This window comes from Pelophylax lessonae (assembly GCF_965119305.1).
Source record: "Pelophylax lessonae genome assembly, chromosome: 3".
Lineage (NCBI taxonomy): Eukaryota > Metazoa > Chordata > Amphibia > Anura > Ranidae > Pelophylax > Pelophylax lessonae.
In genome coordinates, this window is record NC_138770.1 from 63,110,405 (window position 1) to 63,136,998 (window position 26,594).

Sequence of the window (26,594 nt, forward strand, 5' to 3'; positions counted from 1 at the left end):
CCTGATGAAGCTTGAGAGGTCCTGCAAAGAATGGGAGAAACTGCCCAAAAATAGGTGTGCCAAGCTTGTAGCATCATACTCAAAAAGACTTGAGGCTGTTATTGGTGCTAAAAGGTGCTTCACCAAAGTATTGAGCGAAGGTTGTGATACTTATCTACATGCTATTTTTTTTTTTCATTTTTTTTTTTCATTTTTTTTTTTTAAATACATTTACAAAGATTTCCATCAAACTTCTTTCATGTTGTCATTATGGTGTATTGTTTGTAGAATTCTGAGGAAAATAATGAATTTAATCAATTTTGGAATAAGACCGTAACATAACAAAATGTGGAAAAAGTGAAGCCCTGTGAACATATTCCGAATGCACCGTATGAAGCTGTATGGTCTTTGTTTAATCCGACTGATACAATGTTGCTTGGAATAAAGATCATGACATTAGATACTGGTCAACCCTAAGTGCTTTAACCTGTATGACCTTTTATTATATCAAAATGACCTTACAGAAGCACTCAGTTATATTATAATATTGACATTTGTATCAGGATAGTGAACATATAGATGGAGTCTTTCATCAGCATATTGAACATATTTTAGCGAAGGATTCCGAGAATATACATTGTAGCTGTAAGAGGCCTTCCACGTCAAGGGGGCTGCTGCCCCCGTGTGTTCAATGTCTGGTATGACCTGCTTCTGTACCCATAACTGCCAACACCGAGCAAATAATTTGTATTTAAATATCCTCATAAAAACTCAGCAGCTAGTAATTACATCCTCACTCAGAAAATTAGACAGGAGCTAAATTATATTGACACAAAACTATGCCATGCATATGAATATGTTTAAAGCTGAATTTTTATACCCTTACAGTGCCCACCCCTTCCCCAAAACTATAGCTGCTGACTTTTATTAAACTGGTACTCGTCAGCCCAGACATCTGGTGCCTTCTTCACCCGGGCCGGTTCTTCACCAGTCTTTGGATCCCTGGCACCGCCATCTTGGTGGTGGGAGCCGGCTGTGGCTTCCTGTGGCTTTCCAATGTGCATATGCAAATTCACGCTGCGCTGTCAGATTGGTCCTGCAGCCTATTGGGGCATTAGTCGCAGGAGATTGGGGGATGGTGCAGAGTGGGGCGGGCCAAACATTGGTAATTTTCGCCTAGGTGGACACCTGTCAGATCCAGAGCCAAATATGTTAGACAAGGGGGTGGCAGATTAGTGGCACCTTTTACTTTTAACCACTTAAGCCCCGGAAGATTTTACCCCCATTCCGACCAGGGGGTATTTTGCGATTCGGCACTGCGTGACTTTAACGGACAATTGCGCGGTCGTGCGACGCTGTACCTAAACGAATTTGACGTCCTTTTTTTCCCACAAACAGAGCTTTCTTTTGGTGGTATTTGATCACCTGTGCGATTTTTTGATCACGCGCTATAAACAAAAAAAGAGCGTCAATTTTGCAAAAATAGCAATATTTTTCACATTTTTTTATATGAAATTCCCCCCCAAAAAAATGTAAAAATCAAAATTTTTAAAAATTTTCGGCCAATTTGTTTTATGCTACCTATGTTTGGTAAAAAAAATCGCAAAAAGCGTATTTTGATTGGTTTGCGCAAAAGTTATCGCGTTTACTAACAAAGGGAAAGATTTTTGTCATTTTTGTTGTATTTTTTTTTAACGCGTAATGGCGGCGATCTGCGTTTTTTTTTGCGGTACTGCGACATTGCGGCGGACAGATCGGACCCTTGACTGACATTTTTGACACTTTTGGGGTTACCAGTGACATTTCTACAGTAATCAGTGCTATACATATGCACTGTTACTGTAAAAATACACTGGTAGTGAAGGGGTTAACTTTATTTGGAAGGGAGGGGCTGTGTGTGTCCCTAGGGGCGTGGTTTCTACTGTGATTGGCTGTGGCTCTAGCTGTAAGGACACTGATCAACGGATCTACATACTAGATCCGAGTGATCAGTGTCTTTGCAGCGAGGAGAATGACAGGCAGTTTGTTTACACAAGCTGCCTGACATTCTCCCTCTCCCCCGCCGATCGCCGAGTGGCCGGCGGACATCGGGTCCGCTGGTCACACGCGCGGGGGGGTCCGTGACCTCGCGGGAGCGGGAGCGCGCCTCCGGGGGCGCGCGCTCGCTCCCTAGACCCTCACAAGCAAGCAACGTAGCCCTACGTTAGTTTGCCTGTGAGGGGCTGACCGCCGACGTAGATAGTCGTGCGGCGGTCGGCAAGTGGTTAACTGATGGTCCACTTTAATGAGCATTTAACCTTTGCGGTAAAGGGAAGCTTCACTTCAAGAGTAGTTCTTTCAGCTGCCCAGAGTGGGGCTTTAGCCTGAGTAAAATGCTCAGGAGTGGCAGATCACGGGTGCAATGCCAGGATCCGGCAGACTCTCAGTCAACTGTATGCTTGTACCTTTCGTACAGGCAGATACTTACTGAACTGCAGGAAAAATCAATGAACGAGATAGATAGATAGATAGATAGATAGATAGATAGATAGATAGATAGATAGATAGATAGATAGATAGATAGATAGATAGATAGATAGATAGATAGATAGATAGCATCGTCCTTTCCAACAACACAGCTTGTTGCTAAGGAGACACAGAAGGAGAGTGGTGAGAGGGTTTTTTGACCCACAGTTAGTCTGCTTGCTGACATTGAATACATCCTTCCTCTTTTAAGGAACTTGATCTTCAGTTGCACGTATAACCAAATGCCCTAACGCCCTGCTGTTCTGCTGGACTAGCCCCAAACCAACGCCCTGCCTGGTAATCCATTTCATTTTTATAGTGTCTTAAAGACTTTTAAAGACTCCTTCTACCTTCAAACCTATCCCACTGGGTGCAGGACAAAAAAAAAAAATATCATGCATAGAAATATCTCTATCATGCACGCCATCATCTTTAAGGGCCCCGACATAGCCGGCAGTTTTTTTGGTCCTGAGGGCAGATAAGCATGCTAATTTAGGTCTTTAACTGCAGACCTAAGCTTAGCCCCTCATTGCAAGAGCTCCCAAGTGACTTAGCCTATATCCATATAATTACTTGTCTGTGTCACTTGCTGCGACTCATCCTATGAGGAGAGCTATAGTTGATACTGTTGGGGTTAGAATGCATGCTGGGATTTAAAATCTTTGCAAGGAACCCTGTATACATTGTGCATATGATTATGCTCTCCATTGTTATGCTGTATCCTGATGGTCCTTGACTTGTTAAAATACTCTACTACCTACTATAGAGTTGTGAGTATAATTTCGTGGTGCACAGAAAGCCTTACTCTACACCTGTTGACAAGGTAAAGCTGGTGGTGTTAGAGAGGCTAAGGCCTTGAGTAGGGTTGAAGTGAAAGCAGAGGACCCAACATAACCAGCGGCTTCTACAGGGGTGGCACTACACGCTGTAACATTCTATCTATCTATCTATCTATCTATCTATCTATCTATCTATCTATCTATCTATCTATCTATCTATCTATCTATCTATCTATCTATCTATCTATCTATCTATCTATCCTTAATGACAAAAGTATTGGGACGCCTGCCTTTACATGCACATGATATTTAATGGCATCCCAGTCTTAGTCTGCAGGGTTCAATATTGAGTTGGCCCACCCTTTACAGCTATAACAGCTTCAACTCTTCTGGGAAGGCTGTCCACAAGGTTTAGGAGTGTGTCTATGGGAATGTTTGACCATTCTTCCAGAAGCGTATTTGTGAGGATAAGCACTGATGTTAAACAAGAAGGCCTGGCTCGCAGTCTCCGCAGTCTCCGTCCAGGCCAGTCAAGTTCCTCCTCACCAAACTCGCTCATCCATGTCTTTATGGACCTTGCTTTGTGTGCTGGTCCAAATCATTTGGTGGAGTTGGGGATTATGGTGTGGGGTTGGATTCAGGGGTTGGGCTTGGCCCCTTAGTTCCAGTGAAGGGAACTCTTAAGGTGTCAGCATACCAAGACATTTTGGACAACTTCATGCTCCCAACTTTGTGGGAACAGTTTGGGGATGGCCCCTTCCTGTTCTAACATGACTGCGCCCCAGTGCACAAAGCAAGGTCCATAAAGACATGGATGAGCGAGTTTGGGGTGGAGAAACCTGACTGGCCTGCACAGAGTCCTGACCTCAACCCGATAGAACACCTTTGGGATGAATTAGAGCGCAGACTGCGAGCCAGGCCTTCTCATCCAATATCAGTGCCTGACCTCACAAATGCAATTTTTGAAGAATGGTCAAACATTCCCATAGACACACTCCTAAACCTTGTGGACAGCCTTCCCAGAAGAGTTGAAGCTGTTATAGCTGCAAAGGGTGGGCCAACTCAATATTAAACCCTAGGGACTAAGACTGGGATGCCATTAAAGTTCATGTGCGTGTAAAGGCAGGCGTCCCAATACTTTTGTCAATCTAGGAAGAATAGATAGTAGATAGATAGATAGATAGATAGATAGATAGATAGATAGATAGATAGATAGATAGATAGATAGATAGATAACAGTATGTTGTGCCACCCCTGTAGAAGCCGCTAGTTTTGACAATATAATCTATCTATCTATCTATCTATCTATCTATCTATCTATCTATCTATCTATCTATCTATCTATCTATCTATCTATCTATCTATCTATCTATCTATCTATCTATCTATCTATCTATCTATCTATCTATCTATCTATCTATCTATCCTATCTGTCTTGTAGATAGATTAATAGATATATATTGGCTAGATAGACAGACAGACTCAGAGTATATAACTTTTCTAGACTGAGATGAAGCATTTACCGGACCCCCCGATGGATATATCTGGCCATTACAAGGACAATATGTATAGATTATCCAGAGTCTCTCAGACATTTTCTTGTTTCCTCGGCCCCGGGACAGTAGCAGCTGCCTCACCAGATGACTGCCAGATCCGTCCTCTCCCCCCCGGGGACAGATTAGTGAAAATGTCATTTTTTATTTTCCTAATTCTCCAAATACTCTTCTGGTTCTGGATGTGAGGATACGAGAGCGGTCACTCCACAGACACAGCTATTCCATAGTCCTTTATCCTTCTGTATATTTTTCTTTGCTTTCTTTATTTTCTCATATGGTCCTTTTCCATTTCCCCTTTTCACATTTTACCACTTTACGTAAACTGTAAATTTTCTGCTTTCTATTAATGGTAATACTCTGCTACTATGATGGAATGTACCGTACTCTCCTGGACCCGTAAGGGGAATCACTTTTGTAAAGAAAAAAACCTTCCCCTCTGGGTGATCTCTGTACATTACAAGGATTATAACAAACTTTGTTGCAGATTCTTACATTTTGTTATTCTGAAGAAATCATTGTTTGTTCCTCTGTGCTGAGTGGGTCTAATGGGAGTGGTTTCATAATTATCTATCAGCTGTGGCAGCTGCAGGGCTCTAATGAGGAAAGCTGCTGGGCCTGCGTCCCTTTAGACGTGTTCCTGTTGGGAGTATCTCACCAAAAATTACATCATTTTTTTTGCGATACAGTACTGCGTTATTTCAACTGACAATTGCGCGATTGTGCGACGCTGTAACAAAAAAAAATTGATGTTTTTTTTTTTCTTACAAATAGAGCTTTCTTTTGAAGGCATTTGATCACCTGTCTGATTTTTATTTTTTGCGCTATAAACAACAATCCCGAAAAAAGAACAATATTTTTTACTTTCTGCTAAATAACATTCCCAATAAAAAAAAAAAACATTAAAATCATTTTTTTTCATAATTTTAGGATAATTTGTATTCTGCTACATATTTTTGGTTAAAAAAAATCCCAATAAGTGTAAATTGGTTGATTTGCGCAAAAGTTACCGCGTATACAAACTAAGGGAAAGATTTATGTCGTTTTTATATATTTATTTATTTTTTACTGGTAATGGCAGCGATCTGCGATTTTTAGCGGGACTGCGACATTGCAGCAGACAGATTGGACCCCTAACTGACATTTTTTACACTTTTGGGGGTACCAGTGACATTAATCCAGTAATCAATGCTAAAACATATGCACTGTTACTGTACTAATGACACTGGCAGGGAAGGGGTTAACACCAAGGGCGATCAATGGGGTTAAATGTGAGCCTAGGGGAGTGATTCTAACTGTGGGGGGGTCGTAGCTTCTGAAATGACCATAGAGACATGTGATCCTATTTAGAAGGATCACAGGGGCTCTGTGTTCATTTCATAGAGAAAAGGGTCAGCTGTGTTTACAACAGCCAACCGTCCTTCTCTCTCAGCAGGGAGCGATCACAGGTGTCAGGCGGCAATCGGAGCCGCCTTCCCGGTCCATCGGCTTCCACGCTGAGGAGCGGGGGCGGGAGCATGCCGCCACCAGCGAGCGCCATACGTGTACGGCTATTTGCCTGGGAGCGGCTGCCTGCCGCAGTACATTTGCAGCGGGCGGTCGTAAACTGGTTAAAGACTGTGCAGGGAAGCTCAGCATCATACGTTCATATCTATGCTTTTTTCAGCCGCTGTGTCCCTAGGGGGTGCCTTCTAACTGGGGGTGGGTGGGCTTGTGAAATCCACAGGATCCCTGTGTTTATCACTGACAGAACAGCCGTCTGCCGTGTTTACATCGGCAGACAGCCATTCTGTCTCCACGGGGAGCGATCGCAGGTGCCTGACCCGCTGATTAGCTTCCCCTGTGGCGAATGGGCATGCATACCCCCGCTAGCAGTCCCACTAAGTGACGTACAGGTACGTCATTTCGTGGGACAGAGCCGACCTGCTGCAGTAAAACTATGGCGGCTGGTCGGCAAGCGGTTAACCACTTGCTGACCACCCACAGGAATTTTATGACAGTGAGCTGTGATTGGCCCACGGCTTTCACAAGGTACCTGGGCCAATCACAGCACCCTGTACCATGTGATTAGCTGTAACCAATCACAGATCACTAGTGATCACAGCTGTTATGAATGAAATTAATTTATGACAGTTCAAATTATTTCTGTTACAATGACATTTTAAGGGCCTCAAGACATGAGATAGGCCGTCAGTATATCAGGATTGATCAATTTTGAAATAAACTGTATACCATCACCATAGTTTGTAAATGCTATAACTTTAACGCAAAACAATTAACCACTTGCCGACCGCCGCAAGTACATATAATGCGGCGGTCAGCCCCTCCTGGGCAAAGTGACGTACCGGTACGTCACTCGCCAACGAGCCAATAGGGGGCGAGCGTGCGCCGCCGGAGGCGCACTCCCGCCCCTGCCCATTCCCTGACATCCCTGTGCCAGTGACCGGCGGCTCCGATGTCCGCCGGTCACTCGCAATCTCCCGCTGGAGAGGGAGAAAGGCAGACGGCCGGCCGATGTAAACAAAGCCGCCTGTCATTCTCCCTGGTGTAACTGCAGAGACTATATGATCCTGCTACGTAGGATCGTATGTCTCTGTGGTTACAACAAAAGCCACGCCCCCTGACAGTTAGAATCACACCCCTAGGGACACACTTAACCCCTGGATCTCTAATAAAGTTAAGCCTTCACTGCCAGTGTTATATTTACAGTAACAGTGCATATGTATAGCACTGATTACTGTAGTAATGTCACTGGTACCCCCAAAAGTGTCAAAAATGTCAGTCAGGGGTCCGATCTGTCCGCCGCAATGTCGCAGTCCTGCAAAAAAAAAAATCGCAGATTGCTGCCATTATTAGTTAAAAAAAAAAAAACAATAAAAATGATGGTTAGTAAACGCAATAACTTTTGCGCAAATCAATCAAAATCCGCCTATTGAGATTTTTTTTACCAAAAATATGTAGCAGAAAACCATTTGGCCTAAAATGTAAAAAAAAAAATAGATTTTTACATTTTTTTTTGAGAATTTCATATAAAAAAAAAAATGTGAAAAATATTGTTATTTTTTCAAAATTGTTGCTCTTTTTTTGTTTATAGCGGAAAAAATAAAAATCACAGAGGTGATCAAATACCACCAAAAGAAAGCTCTGTCTGTGGGAAAAAAAGGACGTCAATTTCATTTGGGTACAGCGTCGCACGACCGCGCAATTGTCCGTTAAATTCACGCAGTGCCGAACCGCAAAATAGGCCATGGTCTTTGAGCAGCCAAATCCTCCGGGGCTTAAGTGGTTAATATACACTTATTGGGATTTTCTTTTTCTTTTTTTTTACCAAAGACATGTAACAGAATACATTTTAGCTTAAATGTACAAAGTAATTTGATTTTATTGGATATGATTTATTACAGAAGGTAGAAAAATACAAAAAAAAAAAAAAAAAACAGTGGTGATCAAATACCACCAAAAGACCACCAATTTGTGCGAGAAAAAAAAAAAGATAAAAACTTAATTTTTGCACAGTGTTGTATGACCGCACAATTGCCAGCTGAATAGTGCCTCGTCATGAAGGAGGTAAAACCTTCTGGGGCTTAAGTAGGTAATCTGTGTTGATGGATTGATGGTGTCAGATGATCCTTTTTTTTTCTTGCAGTACTTTCATATCCAGCCTTGTGCCCCCATTAAACCAATTCTTCTTCTGGCTGCTGTTCAGAGGTAGAAGTGAGCGTGTGGACATCAGCTACAAAGTCTTTAACTTCGACTGTCTCTTCAAACAGCACGTGCAAGACTGGGCCATCCCCATGTAAGTGCGGATCAAATAATTCCCATGCAAGTGCAGATCAAATAATTCCCATGTAAGTGCGGATCAAATAATTCCCATGTAAGTGCGGATCAAATAATTCCCATGCAAGTGCGGATCAAATAATTCCCATGCAAGTGGAAACCCAACAACAGCTTTAGATAGATCGGGGGAAGCTAAGAACCCCTGTTAGGTTTTTATTGCTGTCTGTGTTCATGCTGGGGAAATTTCCCCTTACGTCCTCTTCTAGTGTCCATTATCACTGGGATAGGAAGTAAGGGGGCTACAAATATTATCCTAATATTTGCACCCATGAACAATATTTTTCATCTCTTTTGTCCACCTTTAGTTTTGATAGCTGCTTAAATTACAAGTCGTATCTTAAATACCCCCAACAGTTTAATGCTGGGGGGGGGCAGGCAGGGTAGGTCTCCCTGAAGAGATGAGTTTTCAGGGATCACCTAAAGCTGGACAAAGTAGAAAGATGGACAGATTGGGGTAAGGAGTTTCAGAAGATAGAAGAAAGTCTAGAGGAGTCCTGGAGGCAAGCATGGGAGGTGGTGATGAGGGAACTAGAGGGCAAGAGGTCTTGGAAGGAGCGAAGAGAATGGTTTGGTTGATATTTTGAGAAGTGGTTATTTAGATGCTCACATTTTTCCAAAAGTTTCATTACATTTTAAGATCAAAACTTTTAAAGGATGTAAAAAAAAAAAAAAAAAAAATCCTGCAGACTACGCCAAAAATGAAAAAACTGTGAATTAGAAAAAAAAAATGAATATCTTACAAACCAATTTAGTTTGTATTCTATGACAGGATTGCAGTATATCAATATTAACAAAAAAAAGTATAATAAATAAGCCATTGATAACTAAATACTATTTTATCAAAAGTATTGGGACGCCTGCCTTTACACGCACATGAACTTTAATGGCATCCAAGTCTTAGTCCGTAGGGTTCAATATTGAGTTGGTCCACTCTTTGCAGCTATAACCACTTCTCCTCTTCTGCGAAGGCTGTCCACAAGGTTTAGGAGTGTGTCTATGGGAATGTTTGACCATTTTTTCAGAAGGGCATTTGTGAGGTCAGCCACTGATGTGGATAAGAAGGCCTGGCTCGCAGTCTCGGCTCTAATTCATCCCAAAGGTGTTCTATCGGGTTGAGGTCAGGCCAATCAAGTTCCTACACCCCAATACGCGCTCATCCATGTCTTTATGGACCTTGCTTTGTGCACTGATGGGCAGTCATGTTGGAACAGGAAGGGGTCATCCCTAAATTGTTACCACAAAGTTGGGAGCGTGAAATTGTCCAAAATGTCTTGATATGCTGACGCCTTAAGAGTTCCCTTCACTGGAACTAAGGGGCCAAGCCCAACCCCTGAAAGACAGCCCCACACTGTAATCCACCCTCCACCAAATGATTTGGACCAGTGCACAAAGCAAGGTTCATAAAGACATGGAGGAGTGAGTTTAGGGGTGAAGGAACTTGGCTGGCCAGCACCTCAACCCGATAGAACATCTTTGGGATGAATTAGGGCAGAGACTGCGAGCTAGGCCTTCCCGCCCAACATCAGTGGCTGACCTCACAAATGCGCTTCTGGAAGAGTGGTCAAACATTCCCATAGACACACTCCTAAACCTTGTGGACAGCCTTTCCAGAAGAGCTGAAGCTGTTATAACTGCAAAGGGTGGGCCAACTCAATATTGAACCCTACAGACTAAGACTGTGATGCCTCTAAAGTTCATCTGCATGTAAAGGCAGGCGTCCCAATACTTTTGGTAATATAGTGTAAATCCATACTGCAGAGGATCTTAAACTGGCCATTCAGCAGGAGATTCGAACCATGTATGGGCAGGCTGAATGTACCCAAGTTAATTGATTAATCAACTTGGATGCAAGTAGGATTTTACATGTGATTATTGCAAGTGGCTGTTATAACCGCTAGCAATAATCACAGTCTTCACCCGCCGGGAGAAGACAATTGCTCGGCAGGGGAGATTCCCATGTCAACACTGTCTGTGTTAATGGAGGATTCAAGCAAATGTCTTTCCTGCAACCTGTCATTGCAGAAAATAAATTTGCTCTGTCTATGGCCTGTCTTACTGTCTGGTGCCCACAACAATGTCCAAATCCCACATTCCATGACCAAGTATTCATAAGTTAACCAACCAATCATGTGTCCATGTGTTTGGAATACATCTGTGATAGGGGTCAGGTAGTAGCACTGCAGCAACTTTAACCAGTTATCTCCACTCGTGCTATTTTGTTTTCCAGTTACTCACAGATTGTTGTATCTTATAGAGAAAAGACCAAGGAAGCAATAATGCAGCTGAAATCCTGGTTGGAGAAGAACCCACGTGTGGTGGCCCATTTTCCGGTAGAAGTCCGCTTTGCCCAAGGAGATGATATTTTACTGAGCCCATGCTTCAACCGAGACAGCTGCTATATGAACATAATTATGTACAGGTGAGACTAATATATAAGTAACAGTTTTGAAGAGGCTTGGAAGGAATGTAGATGATTGTAAAGTTACAGAAGGTGAATATTTGGCCCTACCGGACAATGTAGTTGTAAGAGAACCACAACATTTTCTAAGAGCCTGCTTCCTAAAAATAAATAATCTAAGAGCATTCAGTCCAAAGAGAAAATACCTTAAGAATATTCAATCCTTGGTGAAAAGAGCCTAAGGGCATCAGATCAAAAGAAAAAAATACCCGCAGACAGGTTTGGGACCCGCAGACTAGGGATACAGGGCTAGTAGAGATACAGTATCTCACAAAAGTAAGTACACTCCTCACATTTTTGTAAATAATTTATTATATCTTTTCATGTGACAGCACTGAAGAGTGTACAGAGTGTACAGCTTGTACAGTGGGTACGGAAAGTATTCAGACCCCCTTAAATTTTTCACTCTTTGTTATATTGCAGCCATTTGCTAAAATCATTTAAGTTCATTCTTCTTCCTCCTGAATGTACACATAGCACCCCATACTGACAGAAAAACACAGAATTGTTGACATTGTTGCAGATTTATTAAAAAAGAAAAACTGAAATATCACATGGTCCTAAGTATTCAGACCCTTTGCTGTGACACTCATATATTTAACTCAGGTGCTTTCCATTTCTTCTGATCATCCTTGAGATGGTTCTACACCTTCATTTTAGTCCAGCTGTGTTTGATTATACTGATTGGACTTGATTAGGAAAGCCACACACCTGTCTATATAAGACCTTCCAGATCACAATGCATGTCAGAGCAAATGAGAATCATGAGGTCAAAGGAACTGCATGAAGAGCTCAGAGACAGAATTGTGGCAAGGCACAGATCTAGCCAAGGTTACAAAAAGATTTCTGCTGCACTTAAGGTTCCTAAGAGCACAGTGGCCTCCATAATCCTCAAATGGAAGATGTTTGGGACGACCAGAACCCTTCCTAGAGCTGGCCGTCCGGCCAAACTGAGCTATCGGGGGAGAAGAGCCTTGGTGAGAAAGGTAAAGAAGAACCCAAAGATCACTGTGGCTGAGCTCCAGAGATGCAGTCAGGAGATGGGAGAAAGTTGTAGAAAGTCAACCATCACTGCAGCCCTCCACCAGTTGGGGCTTTATGGCAGAGTGGCCCGACGGAAGCCTCTCCTCAGTGTAAGACACATGAAAGCCCGCACGGAGTTTGCTAAAAAACACCTGAAGGACTCCAAGATGGTGAGAAATAAGATTCTCTGGTCTGATGAGACCAAAATAGAACTTTTTGGCCTTAATTCTAAGCGGCATGTGTGGAGAAAACCAGACACTGCTCATCACCTGTCCAATACAGTCCCAACAGTGAAGCATGGTGGTGGCAGCATCATGCTGTGGGGGTGTTTTTCAGCTGCAGGGACAGGACGACTGGTTGCAATCGAGGGAAAGATGAATGCGGCCAAGTACAGGGATATCCTGGACAAAAACCTTCTCCAGAGTGCTCTGGACCTCAGACTGGGCCGAAGGTTTACCTTCCAACAAGACAATGACCCTAAGCACACAGCTAAAATAAAGAAGGAGTGACTTCACAACAACTCCGTGACTGTTCTTGAATGGCCCAGCCAGAGCCCTGACTTAAACCCAATTGAGCATCTCTGGAGAGACCTAAAAATGGCTGTCCACCAACGTTTACCATCCAACCTGACAAAACTGGAGAGGATCTGCAAGGAGGAATGGCAGAGGATCCCCAAATCCAGGTGTGAAAGACTTGTTGCATCTTTCCCAAAAAGACTGCTGGCTGTATTAGATCAAAAGGGGGCTTCTACTAAATACCGAGCAAAGGGTCTGAATACTTAGGACCATGTGATATTTCAGTTTTTCTTTTTTAATAAATCTGCAACAATGTCAACAATTCTGTGTTTTTCTGTCAGTATGGGGTGCTATGTGTACATTCATGAGGAAGAAGAATGAACTTAAATGATTTTAGCAAATGGCTGCAATATAACAAAGAGTGAAAAATTTAAGGGGGTCTGAATACTTTCCGTACCCACTGTATAACAGTGTAAATTTGTTGTCCCCGCAAAATAACTCAACACACAGCCCAAAATGTCAATATTTTGTGTGGCCATCATTATTTTCCAGCACTGCCTTAACCCTCTTGGGCATGAAGTTCACCAAAGCTTTACAGGTTACCACCGGAGTCCTCTTCCACTCCTCCATGACGAAATTGCGGAGCTGGTGGATGTTAGAGACCTTGTGCTCCTCCACCTTCCATTTGAGGATGCCCCCCGGATGCTCAATGGGGTTTAGGTCTGGAGATATGCTTAGTCAGTCCTTCACCTTTACAATCAGCTTCTTTAGCAAGGCAGTGGTCATCTTGGAGGCGTTTTTGCAGTCGTTATCTTGTTGGAATACTGCCCTGCGGGCCCAGTCTCCGAAGGTAGGGGAATCATGCTCTGCTTCAGTATATCACAGCACATGTAAGCATTCAGGGTTCCCTCAATGAACTGTAGCTCCCCACTGCCGGCAGCACTTGTAGCTCCCCACTGCCGGCAGCACTTATACAGCCCCAGACCATGACACGTCCACCACCATTCTTGACTGTAGGCAAGACACACTTGTCTTTGTACTCCTCACCTGGTTACTGCCACACACGCTTGACACCATCTGAACCAAATACGTTTATCTTGGTCTCATCAGACCACAGGACCTGGTTCCAGTAATCCATGACCTTAGGCTGCTTGTCTTCAGCAAATTGTTTGCGGGCTTTCTTGTGCATCATCTTTAGAAGAGGCTTCCTTCTGGGACGACAGCCATGCAGACCAATTTGATGCAGTGTGCGGCATATGGTTTGAGCACTGACAGGCTGACCCCCCCACCCCTTCAGCCTCTGCAGCAATGCCGGCAGCACTCATACGTCTATTTCCCGAAGACAACCTCTGGATATGGCACTAAGCGCGTGCACTCAACTCCTTTGGTCGACCATAGCGAGGCCTGTTGTGAGTGGAACCTGTCCTGTTAAACCGCTGTATGGTATTGGCCACCGCGCTGCAGCTCAGTTTCAGGGTCTTGGCAATCTTCTTATAGCCTAGGCCATCTTTATGTAGAGCAACACATTTTTTTTTTTTAGATCCCCAGAGTTCTTTGCCATGAGGTGCCATGTTGAACTTCCAGTGACCAGTATGAGAGAGTGAGAGCAATAACACCAAATTTAACGCACCTGCTCCCCATTCACACCTGAGACCTTGTAATACTAACAAGTCACATGACACCGGGGAGGGAAAATGGCTTATTGGGCCCATTTGGACATTTTCACTTAGGGGTGAACTCACTTTTGCTACTAGCTGTTATTTTGAGAGGATAGCAAATTTACACTGTTATACAAGCTGTACACTACTACTTTACATTGTAGCAAATTTACACTGTTATACAAGCTGTACACTCACTACTTTACATTGTAGTAAAGTGTCATTTCTTCAGTGTTGTCACATGAAAAGATATAATAAAATATTTTACAAAAATGTAAGGGTGTACTCACTTTTGTCAGATACTTTAAGTTCAATAGGCTCTGTGTAAATCAGTGCTCCTACTTCTACTTCTGACTGCTGAGGTCCAGGGGCCACACAAAAAGTTCCAAAGCCAGCAGGTGTCCTTGAGCCACACGTGGGCACCAAGGGTCTACAGATTTAACAGATGGAGATCCAACTCTTGGTATACCACTTTAATGGCTTAAAAACTGGATTCTCTTTACATCAACAACACACCAATCTGTTAATTAAACTTTTATTAAACACGTTTCACAACTAAAACTCCATCTGCAGATCTGGAGATTTAGAGGAGATGTTTAATTAAGGTGTAATTAATGAATTGGTGTGTTGTTGTTGGCATTAATAGTTTTTGGCTTGAAGTGAGAAGTACCTTCTGCCACTATGGGCAGCCTCACCGAGCCTTAAGGGAACAGAGTGGGGGCTCTCACAAACAGATCCTCTTTTAAGACTGGAAGTGGTTTTGTGTTAAATAAATACAAATAAAAAAATGTCCATATAGTAATCTTGGTTCACAGTTGTTTAAAAGCAGAACTAAAGTATTTTTTTTTATAAGAGGAACATGAAATTGCAAATTATAAAATTGTGCATGAATACCTGTAAATCTGTGTTCTCTTTTTCTCTATCTGTATTTTATATTACCATTAGGGAAGAGGGTCTGGTTCGCCACTATCCTGGGCTCCAGGCAAATCCCGTGGGTTTGACATTTGTGTTCTTGCCCCATTTTTGTGCAGCTTTCCCCAGGAGAATGCCATAAGCAGCAGGGATAGAAGAGCCAGTAAGGGGCTTTTGGATATGGCATAGTGTCTGTGTAATAGAAGCTGTTGTAGCGAAAGGATTGGGAAAGCTGAAAAACTGCATGGGAAGAGATTAAGTTCAGTAAGGAAACCGCACTGAAATTCTGATAGCTAGCTCGTTGGGCAATTTCTGTCAAGATGGGGGTATTTTGAGGTTTTTATTTATTTTGGGGGTATATTCGTTTTTGTTGTATGTATGTTGATAAGGCCCTTTTTTAGGCTGAACTGATTTTTTCTTTTTTTTTTTAGCTGTAAGGGGCTTTTTTAACCTTGAAGTGTTTAAAGTAAAGCATTCACGTACTAAACATGTGCTCTTGTAACTGGCTTTTGTTCGCAGAATGCTGCTGCATCCTTTGGAAGAAAAAAAAAAAACAACAGTTGCCTCACATTCGGCACACTTTGTCTATCCCCATAGATTAAATGAATGTTAGGCATACACTGGTTAGGCCTTTTATCCCGTATTTAAAAATTTCCTTTTGCTGGACATGTTTACACGGCTCTTTTCTCTGCATATCATAATTTTTGTACTACAATTCCAGCTTGTGCATTTTACCCTATCCTTGCCCATTACCACTGTCCTGCTGGTCGCCAGTTTTACATTGCTGTCCCGTTTTTGGTTTCCTACATTTTGTACAAAAACACCATCCTGCATGTAATCTCCAGTATATTTCAGCCAATTCTCCCTCATTAAAACTGTCCTGCTGCTGGCCAACTACACACTGTTGTATAAACTGCTTTCTCCAAATTCTTGTACTAAAACAATTGCCTATGCTCTTTGTGTCATGGTCAGGGGTCAGGCTTGAAGATCCGTAGCTATAGCAGTAGAGAGGCTCCCACTGATCAGAAGAATATGTATGCAAGCAGGTAACCCTGGCAGATGCAGGGTTGAAGCACTAACCAGTATTCACTAGAGCTCCTGATGGTGAAAATGGGTTTTGCTGCATTTTAGTACCAGGTCGAGCCACAAGGAAGTGAGCAAGCTGGTGTCCAGTAGCAGATTTAGCAAGTAAGTCAGAAGTGTATTAAGCAAACAAGCCAAAAGTCGGTAACAAGTGATTGCAGGTTGGGATAAAGCAGTAGTGTAGTTGAGGAACAAACCAAAGGTCGATAACAAGTGATTGCAGGTTGGGATCAAGCAGTAGTGTAGTTTAGGAACAAGCCAAAGGTCGGTAACAAGTTGTTGCAGGTAGGGATCAAGGGGAAGGGTAGTTAAGAAACAAGCCAAAGGTCGGTAACAAGCGATTGCAGGTTGGGATATAGCAGTAGCGTAGTTGAGGAACAAGCCAAAGGTCGGTAACAAGTGATTGCAGGTTGGGATAAAGCAGTAGTGTAGTTGAGGAACTAACCAAAGGTCGGTAACAAGTGATTGCAGGTTGGGATCAAGCAGTAGTGTAGTTTAGGAACAAGCCAAAGGTCGGTAACAAGTTGTTGCAGGTTGGGATCAAGGGGAAGGGTAGTTAAGAAACAAGCCAAAGGTCGGTAACAAGCGATTGCAGGTTGGGATATAGCAGTAGCGTAGTTGAGGAACAAGCCAAAGGTCGGTAACAAGTGATTGCAGGTTGGGATATAGCAGTAGCATAGTTTAGGAACAAGCCAAAGGTCGGTAAAAAGTGATTGCAGGTTGGGATCAAGCAGAAGCATATTTGAGGAACAAGCAAAAGGTCAGTAACAAGTGATTGCAGGCTGGGATCAAGCAATAGTGAAATTGAGGAACAAGCCAAAGGTCCGTAATAAGTGGTTGCAGGTTGGGATCAAGCAATATTGAAGTTGAGGAACAAGCCAAAGGTCCGTAATAAGTGGTTGCAGGTTGGGATCAAGCAGAAGCATAGTTGAGGAACAAGCAAAAGGTCAGTAACAAGTGATTGCAGGCTGGGATCAAGCAATAGTGAAGTTGAGGAACAAGCCAAAGGCCCGTAATAAGTGGTTGCAGGTTGGGATCAAGTGAAAGGGTAGTAGAGGAACAAGTCAAAGGTCAGTAACAAATGATAGCGGATGTCAGCAGCAGTGACAAGTGTGAGATATCAGCTGGAGTGAGCACAATAATCTGGCAAACAGGATGTGCAAAGGCATGGTATAAATAGGAAGTTCATTGGAGGTGCAAAGAGTTCAGGGTTCAGCAGGAAAAAAAGGAAAAGGTAAGATTGTCCAAGGAATTGTCCAGGGAGCTGTCCAGCATCTCAGGTGGCTCAGCAAGAAGTAACACTGCCAGACACAGCAGAGTTTGCAGGTTTCAGATCTGGGTCCTGATGCTTTGTCTCTAGTATTATTATGACATTACCTTGCAGGGAGAAGATTTTCTTTCTTTCTTTTTTGCAGTTTACTACCGCTTTAAAGAGAGCTTGATAAAAGATGGCCAGTGGTTGTATGTAAGCCAAACTAAATGTAAAAGAAACAATCAATTCCACAGCCAAATATGAGCTGCCAGTGTATAGGCACCAAGACTGTCCGTAAAAATTTCACTGTTCTGTAACACCACATCTGGCTTTAGGTTGCCCCCAAAGAATGGTATTTAAATGACTTGAAACAAACCTCCCCCACTTTGTTATATATTTTTTTGCATTGGTGCACGTTGTTGTATATGATGTGTTTAGCACATGTTTAATTAAGGCAATGGCCAGTTGGGGGCAGATCAGTAAGCGTTGCGCTCCTCTACCTTTGCATAATAACATGTGCACCTACTATATATCTAAAAAAGAATACCTGTAAGAAAAAACTAGACATTTTTAATTGTAAAGCTTTTTTTTTAGGCCATATGGAAAAGATGTCCCACATGGAGAATACTGGCTAGAATATGAGAAGATTATGAAACGTGTTGGAGGACGTCCCCACTGGGCTAAGGTAATGCAAACTATGAGGTGGATTTCCATGTGAGATGGGGCTTTATTCTATCATATCTTCCGCACCTTGACACTTAGGGGTGGATTTACTAAAGGCAAATAGACTGTGCACTTTGCAGGGATAGGTGTACTCTGCAAGGGCATTTTCTCCAGAGCTTAGTAAGTGAGGGTACCCAATCACATGTAAAAAAAAAAAAAAAAACAGTATTGCTTGCGCATGATTGGATAATGGAGGTCAGCAGAGCTTCCCCTTATTAACCACTTAACCTCTGGAAGATTCATTTCCCTTCATGACAAGGCAATTTTTTGCGAGACGGCCCTGTGCAATTGCGCTGTCATGCAACACTGTACCCAAATAAAATGTAGATTTTTTCCCCCCACACATACAGCTTTCTTTTGGTGGTATTTGATCACCTCTGTGTTTTTATAATTGTTCGATAAACAAAAAGATCGACAATTTTAAATATATATATATATATACACTTGACTGACACTTTATGGGGACCAGTGACACTAATACAGTGATCAGTACTAAAAAAATATGCACTGTTACTGTACTAATTACACTGGCTGTAAAGGGGTTAACATCAGGGGTGATCAAAGGGTTAGCTGTGTGCCTAACCAGTGTTTTACTACACTGAGGTAGGTGTTTTTACCGCACTTAAAAATATACAGTGATATACTGTATACGGATTTACCGTAAAGCACTTAAATATACAGCATTAAACATGCAGTAACGCACTGAAATGTACAGCATTAAATGTGCAGTAACGCACTGAAATGTACAGCATTAAACATGCAGTAATGCATTAAAATATACTTAATTAAACGCGCACTGAAACAAACTGCGTTAAACACGCAGTAACACACTGAAATGTACAGCATTAAATGTGCAGTAACGCATTAAAATATACTTCATTAAACACGCACTGAAACAAACTGCGTTAAACATGCAGTAATGCACTGAAAAATTCAGCGTTATACATGCAGTAAAGCACTCAAATATACTGCATTAGACGTGCAATAACGCACTGAAAAATTCAGCGTTAAACATGCAGTAATGCACTGAAATATACTGTGTTAGATGTGCGGTAAGGCACTGAAACATACTGCGTTAAACGTGCAGCAAAGCACTGCAATATACAGCATTAACCACGCTGTAACACACTGAAACATACAGCATTAAACATGCAGAAATGCACTGAAATACACACCGTTAAACACGCAGTAATGAACTGAAATGTGCAGCATTAAATGTGCAGTAACGCATTAAAATATACTTCATTAACACGCACTGAAACAAACTGCGTTAAACAGGCAGTAATGCACTGAAAAATTCAGCGTTAAACATGCAGTAACGCACTGAAATATACTGTGTTAGACGTGCAGTAACGCACTGAAAAATTCAGCGTTAAACATGCAGTAATGCACTGAAATATACTGCGTTAGCTGTGCGGTAGCACACTGAAATATACAGCATTCAACATGCTGTAACGCACTGAAACATACTGCATTAAACATGCAGAAATGCACTGAAATATACAGCTTTAAACACGCAGTAACGCACTGAAATGTACATGCAGTAAAGCATTAAATATGCTTTTTAAACGAGCACTGAAAAAAACTGTGTTAAACATGCAGTAACGCACTGAAAAATTCAGCGTTAAACATATACCGCATTAGACGTGCAGTAACGCACTGAAATATGCTTGGTTAAACTTGCAGTAACGCACTAAAATGTACTGCATTAAACGTGCAGTAATGCACAGAAATATACTGCATTAAATATGCAGTAACGCACTGAAATATACTATATTTTATTGTTGCTGGGGGGGAACTATTGTTGCTGGGTTGATCTTTTGTTGCTTCGGGGTCTATTGTTGATGTGGGGGAGTCTATTGTTGCCTGCATAGGAATCTATTTTATTGTTTCTTGTTTTTTTTTTTGTTATCAGTGTCAAATTCCATAGAAATTACTTAGTTCTATATTCTCTAAAAGGGGTCATACTGGGAATTGGGTAGAGGGTGGAACCAAGGGATGGTGTTACAGTATTTGGAAGGGGGTAGTACCTGCACTAGAAAAAAAGCCCTGTGCATAACAATGTAAAAATATGCATGCCTAGAGTTCTTCTTTAACCGGTTGACGACCGCCCTCCGCAGTTATACTGCGGCAGGCAGCCGCTCCTGTGCAAACCGCCGTAGGTATACGTCGGTTGCACCTGCAGCTGGGGGGTGAGCGCAGGGCAGGTGGCTCCGTTTGCCACCTGACACCCGTAATCGCTCCCCGGTGAGAGAGAAGAACGGTCGGCTGTTATAAGCACAGCTAACCGTTCTTCTCCCTGGAATGATCACAGAGCGCCTGTGATCCTTCTATATAGGAACACATGTCTCTATGATCATTTCACAAGCCACACCCCCCCCCACAGTTAGAAACACACCCCTAGGTACACATTTAACCCCTTGATCACTGACTGTGTTAACCCCTTCCCTGCCAGTGTCATTATTACAGTAACAGTGCATATTTATAGCACTGATTACTGTAGCAATTTCACTGCCCCCCCCCCCCCCCAAAAAAAAGTGTCAAAAACGTCAGTCAGGGGTCAGATCTGTTCGCCACAATGTCGCATTTCCGGTACATACATCTTTCCCATAGTTAGTAGACGCGATAACTTTTGTGCAAACCAATCAAAACACGCTTATTGCGATTTTTTTTTTTTTTACCAAAAATATGTAGTGGAAAACAAATTGGCCTAATATGTTAAAAAATTTAGATTTTTACATTTTTTTTTTGGGGGACTGTTATATAGCAGAATGTGAAAAATATTGTTTTTTTTTTTTTTTTTCAGAATTGTTGCTCTTTTTTTGTTTATAGCGCAAAAAATAAAAATCGCACAGGTGATCAAATATTACCAAAAGAAAGCTTTATTTGTGGGGAAAAAAGGACATCAATTTTGTTTAGGTACAGCATCGCACGACTGCGCAATTGTCCGTTAAAATAACACAGTGCCGAATCGCTAAATTTGGCCTGGTCATTAAGGGTGAAAATCTTTCGGTCCAGAAGTGGTTAACTTAACCACCAGATTTAACATAACACAACCCTTGAACATGAACCTGGCTCCTAAACTAACCTTAGCTTTAACACACTCCTATGGGGGCTTAACACTGTTCCATATGTGTTGCAGCACTTGCAGTAACGCACACCCATAGGTGTAAATGGGCCCATATTGTTTTCTTTAACAATAAGGCCTCACGCACACTGGACACTGGAACACCCATGCAATGTGATTCTGTCAAGCTCACTGCATTTTGCAATCTGTTTCGGAGTGTCGTTCATGGAACATTAAGCCCCCGTTCACATCGGGCAGATTTGACGTGTCAAATCGCATGCCAAAATCAGAGCCTGTTGCCAGCAACGTCCCTGTCCGAATTGGTGTAACCCTGACTTTGCGGCGCCGCACCGATTCCCAAAAGTAGTTTCTGCACTACTTTTGGCAACTTCAGGGCGATTTCAATAGACATATGTACATGAACCCGTACAGATGTCTGTCAAATCGCCCCCAAAGTCACACTGACATGCGAGTTTGAAATCGTGCGCGTTCAGCTGAATGATTTTAAAACCTCAGTGTGAACCGGTGCCGTTGCCGGCAATAGGCTCCAATTTGACATGTGATTCGACATGACAAATCGCATGCCAAATCAGATCAATGTTATTGGGGGGCTTCATGTTCCATGAACGATACCCCGAAACAGATTGCAAAATGCAGTGCGCTTGCCAGAACAGCATCACATAAGTGTTCACACACATGCAATGCGATTAGGTGTGGAGAAAAAAGAGTCCTACAACATTTTGGTGCAAATGTGATGCAGTTTGAGCCATACAAAAAATATGGCTCAAATCGCATCGCACAGATATCACATGTGATGTGCACAGGAATGCGGTGCATTTTTGGTGCAAATCACATGCGGTGTTCAGCATGCACCAGTGTGACCCTAAGCTATATTCCATCAACAACACCTTGAAACAGAACCCGGGCTTAAAAAAAGCAATGGAATAAAAAATGACAAAAAAAAGCCAGTGAGCAGCGTTTTTTTGGCTTTTATCTGCGTTTATTGACCTCAGAGCATTTTTCCAGCTGAAAAACGCCACTCAAAACCAGCTAGTTTTACGTTTTTTTTTCCAGCCAAAAAATGCCCCTGCCAAAAACTGCTGATAACAGCCTATGTGTGCATTGAGACATAGAACATGCTGGGGAGACATAGGAGAACATGCTGGGGAGACATAGGAGAACACGCCGGGGAGTCATAGGAAAACATGCTGGGGGAGACATAGACGAACATGCCGGGTAGACATAGGAGAACATGGCGGGGAGACATAGGAGAACATGCCGGGGAGTCATAGGAGAACATGCCGGGGAGACATAGGAGAACATGCTGGGGAGATATAGGAGAACATGCCGGGGAGACATAGAAGAACATGCCGGGGGGACATAGGAGAACATGCCGGGGGGACATAGGAGAACATGTTGGGGAGACATAGGAGAACATGCTGGGGAGACATAGGAGAACATGCTGGGGGAGACATAGACGAACATGCTGGGTAGACATAGGAGAACATGGCGGGGAGACATAGGAGAACATGCCGGGGAGTCATAGGAGAACATGCCGGGAAGACATAGGAGAACATGCTGGGGAGATATAGGAGAACATGCCGGGGAGACATAGAAGAACATGCCGGGGAGACATAGGAGAACATGCCGGGGAGACATAGGAGAACATTCCGGGGGGACATAGGAGAACATGTTGGGGAGACATAGGAGAACATGCTGGGGAGACATAGGAGAACATGCTGGGGAGACATAGGAGAACATGCCGGGGAGACATAGGAGAACATGCCGGGGAGACATAGGAGAACATGCCGGGGAGACATAGGAGAACATGCCGGGGAGACATAGGAGAACATGCCGGGAAAACATAGGAGAACATGCCGGGGAGACATAGGAGAACATGCCGGGGAGACATAGGAGAACATGCTGGGGGGACATAGGAGAACATGCTGGGTAGACATAGGAGAACATGCTGGGTAGACATAGGAGAACATGGCGGGAGACATAGGATAACATGGCAGGGAGACATAGGAGAACATGCCGGGGAGACATAGGAGAACATGCTGGGGAGACATAGGAGAACATGCCGGGGGGAGACATAGGAGAACATGCCGGGGAGACATAGGAGAAAATGCCGGGGAGACATAGGAGAACATGCCGGGAAGACATAGGAGAAAATGCATGGGGGACATAGGAGAACATGCTGGGGAGACATAGGAGAACATGCTAGGGAGACAAAGGAGAACATGCCGGGGAGTCATAGGAGAACATGCTGGGGAGACATAGGAGAACATGCCGGGGAGTCATAGGAGAACATGCCGGGGAGTCATAGGAGAACATGCCGGGGAGTCATAGGAGAACATGCTGGGGAGACATAGGAGAACATGCCGGGGAGTCATAGGAGAAAATGCTGGGGAGACATAGGAGAACATGCCGGGGAGACATAGGAGAACATGCCGGGGGAACATAGGAGAACATGCTGGGGAGACATAGGAGAACATGCTGGGGGGAGACATAGGAGAACATGCCGGGGAGACATAGGAGAACATGCTGGGGAGACATAGGAGAACATGCTGGGGGGAGACATAGGAGAACATGCCGGGGAGACATAGGAGAACATGGCGGGGAGACATAGGAGAACATGGCGGGGAGACATAGGAGAACATACCAGGGAGACATAGGAGAACATGCTGGGGAGACATAGGAGAACATACCAGGGAGACATAGGAGAACATGCTGGGGGAGACATAGGAGAACATGCTGGGGAGACATAGGAGAACATGGCGGGGAGACATAGGAGAACATGCCGGGGAGACATAGGAGAACATGGCGGGGGAGACATAGGAGAACATGCCGGGGAGACATAGGAGAACATGCCGGGGAGACATAGGAGGACATGCCGGGGAGACATAGGAGAACATACCAGGGAGACATAGGAGAACATGCTGGGGAGACATAGGAGAACATGGCGCAGAGACATTGGAGAACATGCCGGGGGGACATAGGAGAACATGCCGGGGGGACATAGGAGAATATGCTGGGGAGACATAGGAGAACATGGCGGGGGAGACATAGGAGAACATGCTGGGGGGAGACAAAGGAGAACATGCCGGGGAGTCATAGGAGAAAATGCCGGGGAGTCATAGGAGAACATGCCGGGGAGTCATAGGAGAACATGCTGGGGAGACATAGGAGAACATGCCGGGGAGTCATAGGAGAACATGCTGGGGAGACATAGGAGAACATGCCGGGGAGACATAGGAGAACATGCCGGGGGAACATAGGAGAACATGCTGGGGAGACATAGGAGAACATGCTGCATGCCGGGGAGACATAGGAGAACATGCTGGGGAGACATAGGAGAACATGCTGGGGGGAGACATAGGAGAACATGCCGGGGAGACATAGGAGAACATGGCGGGGAGACATAGGAGAACATGCCGGGGAGACATAGGAGAACATACCAGGGAGACATAGGAGAACATGCCGGGGAGACATAGGAGAACATGCTGGGGAGACATAGGAGAACATACCAGGGAGACATAGGAGAACATGCTGGGGGAGACATAGGAGAACATGCTGGGGAGACATAGGAGAACATGGCGGGGAGACATAGGAGAACATGCCAGGGGAGACATAGGAGAACACACCGGGGAGACATAGGAGAACATGCCGGGGAGACATAGGAGGACATGCCGGGGAGACATAGGAGAACATACCAGGGAGACATAGGAGAACATGCTGGGGAGACATAGGAGAACATGGCGCAGAGACATTGGAGAACATGCCGGGGGGACATAGGAGAACATGCCGGGGGGACATAGGAGAATATGCTGGGGAGACATAGGAGAACATGGCGCAGAGACATTGGAGAACATGCCGGGGGGACATAGGAGAACATGCCGGGGGGACATAGGAGAATATGCTGGGGAGACATAGGAGAACATGCTGGGGGAGACATAGGAGAACATGCCGGGGAGTTTACTGGCTGCAGAAAAAAACGTCTGACGACAAAAACAGCCGCTGTAAAATCGCCCCGTGTGCATAAGGCCTAAAATGCAGTACATGTGAACTAGCTGTACAGCAAAGAATGGGACTTCTACTCACCTTCTTCCTTAAAGAGCCATTGAGAGACACCGGGAAGGGGTTTACATTAATTTTCAGGTGTCCAGTTCCATGTGTTTTTAATTGAAAACATAAGTGCATATCTACAAATTGTTTGGGCTATAAAGTGTATAATCTGTGTCTGTGTTCTTGTCTCAGGCTCATACTTGTACCCGGAAAGACTTCGAGAAGATGTATCCTGCATTCACCAAATTCAAAAGCTTAAGAGAAAAGCTTGACCCAACAGGAATGTTCCTCAATCCTTATCTGGAAAAGGTCTTCTACTGAGCAATAGAAAAACAGTTCCTAATAATAACTTCAACCAATAATCCATCCACCACTTCATCACCAACGCACAACAAAACATAATTACAGTTTTAATATTGAGTTATATGTCATAGTAAATGCTTGGCAATACAAAGAACCCCAAAAATCAGTTCATTGAGCACTTCACCTATCAACACAGTAAATGTGCTGGATTGAAAAGAATAAAAATGAATAGTAATGTTTATATATGAAGAGATAATTAGGGAGGTTAACCTGTGATGGTGGAATTACATTGTGTGGGAGACATGTTATGGTTCTAGGCTGCTGCCTATTTGATTATGGTAGAAATCGTTCATTGGATGACCTAATCTTGGGTTTGGGGTTAGGAGCTCCTAGGACAAACGTCCATCTTGTTTGGTAATTTCTTAAAGTATTTATTGAAGAACATCAGATATTGTTCAACCAACTTTTAGAGGAAAGTTTTCCCTCATCTTCAGGGCTTAAACAAATGGTTCGTAGTTAGATCTGGACCTCGGCTTCCTTCAACACTATTAGGAAATGTTGGCAAGTCATCCCATTTTAGCTTTAACTTAGATTTTCTGGTGAACTCTGTTCAGATTTAACTACAAACCATTTGTTTAAACCCTGAAGAAGGCAAGGCTTTTTCCCAAAATGCAATGGCTACATGTTATATTCTTAAATATTCAAACCTTATTACCAAATCGAATTGGACATTTGTACTAGACGTTGCAAACCAAATCTAAAAGACTAGTACATCTTATAAACGATTTGTCTAGAAATCTGTCGTACTAGGCATTTCCTACCACACATCCAATCAGCATTATTCAGAAACTCTTGTGAAACTAGAGATTAGCTAACCTT

At 43.4% G+C, this 26,594-nt stretch overlaps 1 protein-coding gene across 1 annotated transcript in view; it reads left to right on the forward strand.

The window, feature by feature from the left end:
- The window catches only part of LOC309549724 (L-gulonolactone oxidase-like), a 229,793-nt gene extending 203,849 nt beyond the window's left edge, over nucleotides 1-25,944 (forward strand). Inside the window, exons 9-12 of the mRNA XM_082250217.1 lie at nucleotides 8,463-8,612; nucleotides 10,908-11,072; nucleotides 18,149-18,239; nucleotides 25,605-25,944. Coding sequence (XP_082106343.1) covers nucleotides 8,463-8,612; nucleotides 10,908-11,072; nucleotides 18,149-18,239; nucleotides 25,605-25,733 — 535 coding nt within the window. The 3' untranslated portion in view covers nucleotides 25,734-25,944. The remainder of the gene's footprint in view (nucleotides 1-8,462; nucleotides 8,613-10,907; nucleotides 11,073-18,148; nucleotides 18,240-25,604) is intronic.
- The last annotated feature ends 650 nt before the right edge of the window (nucleotides 25,945-26,594 follow it).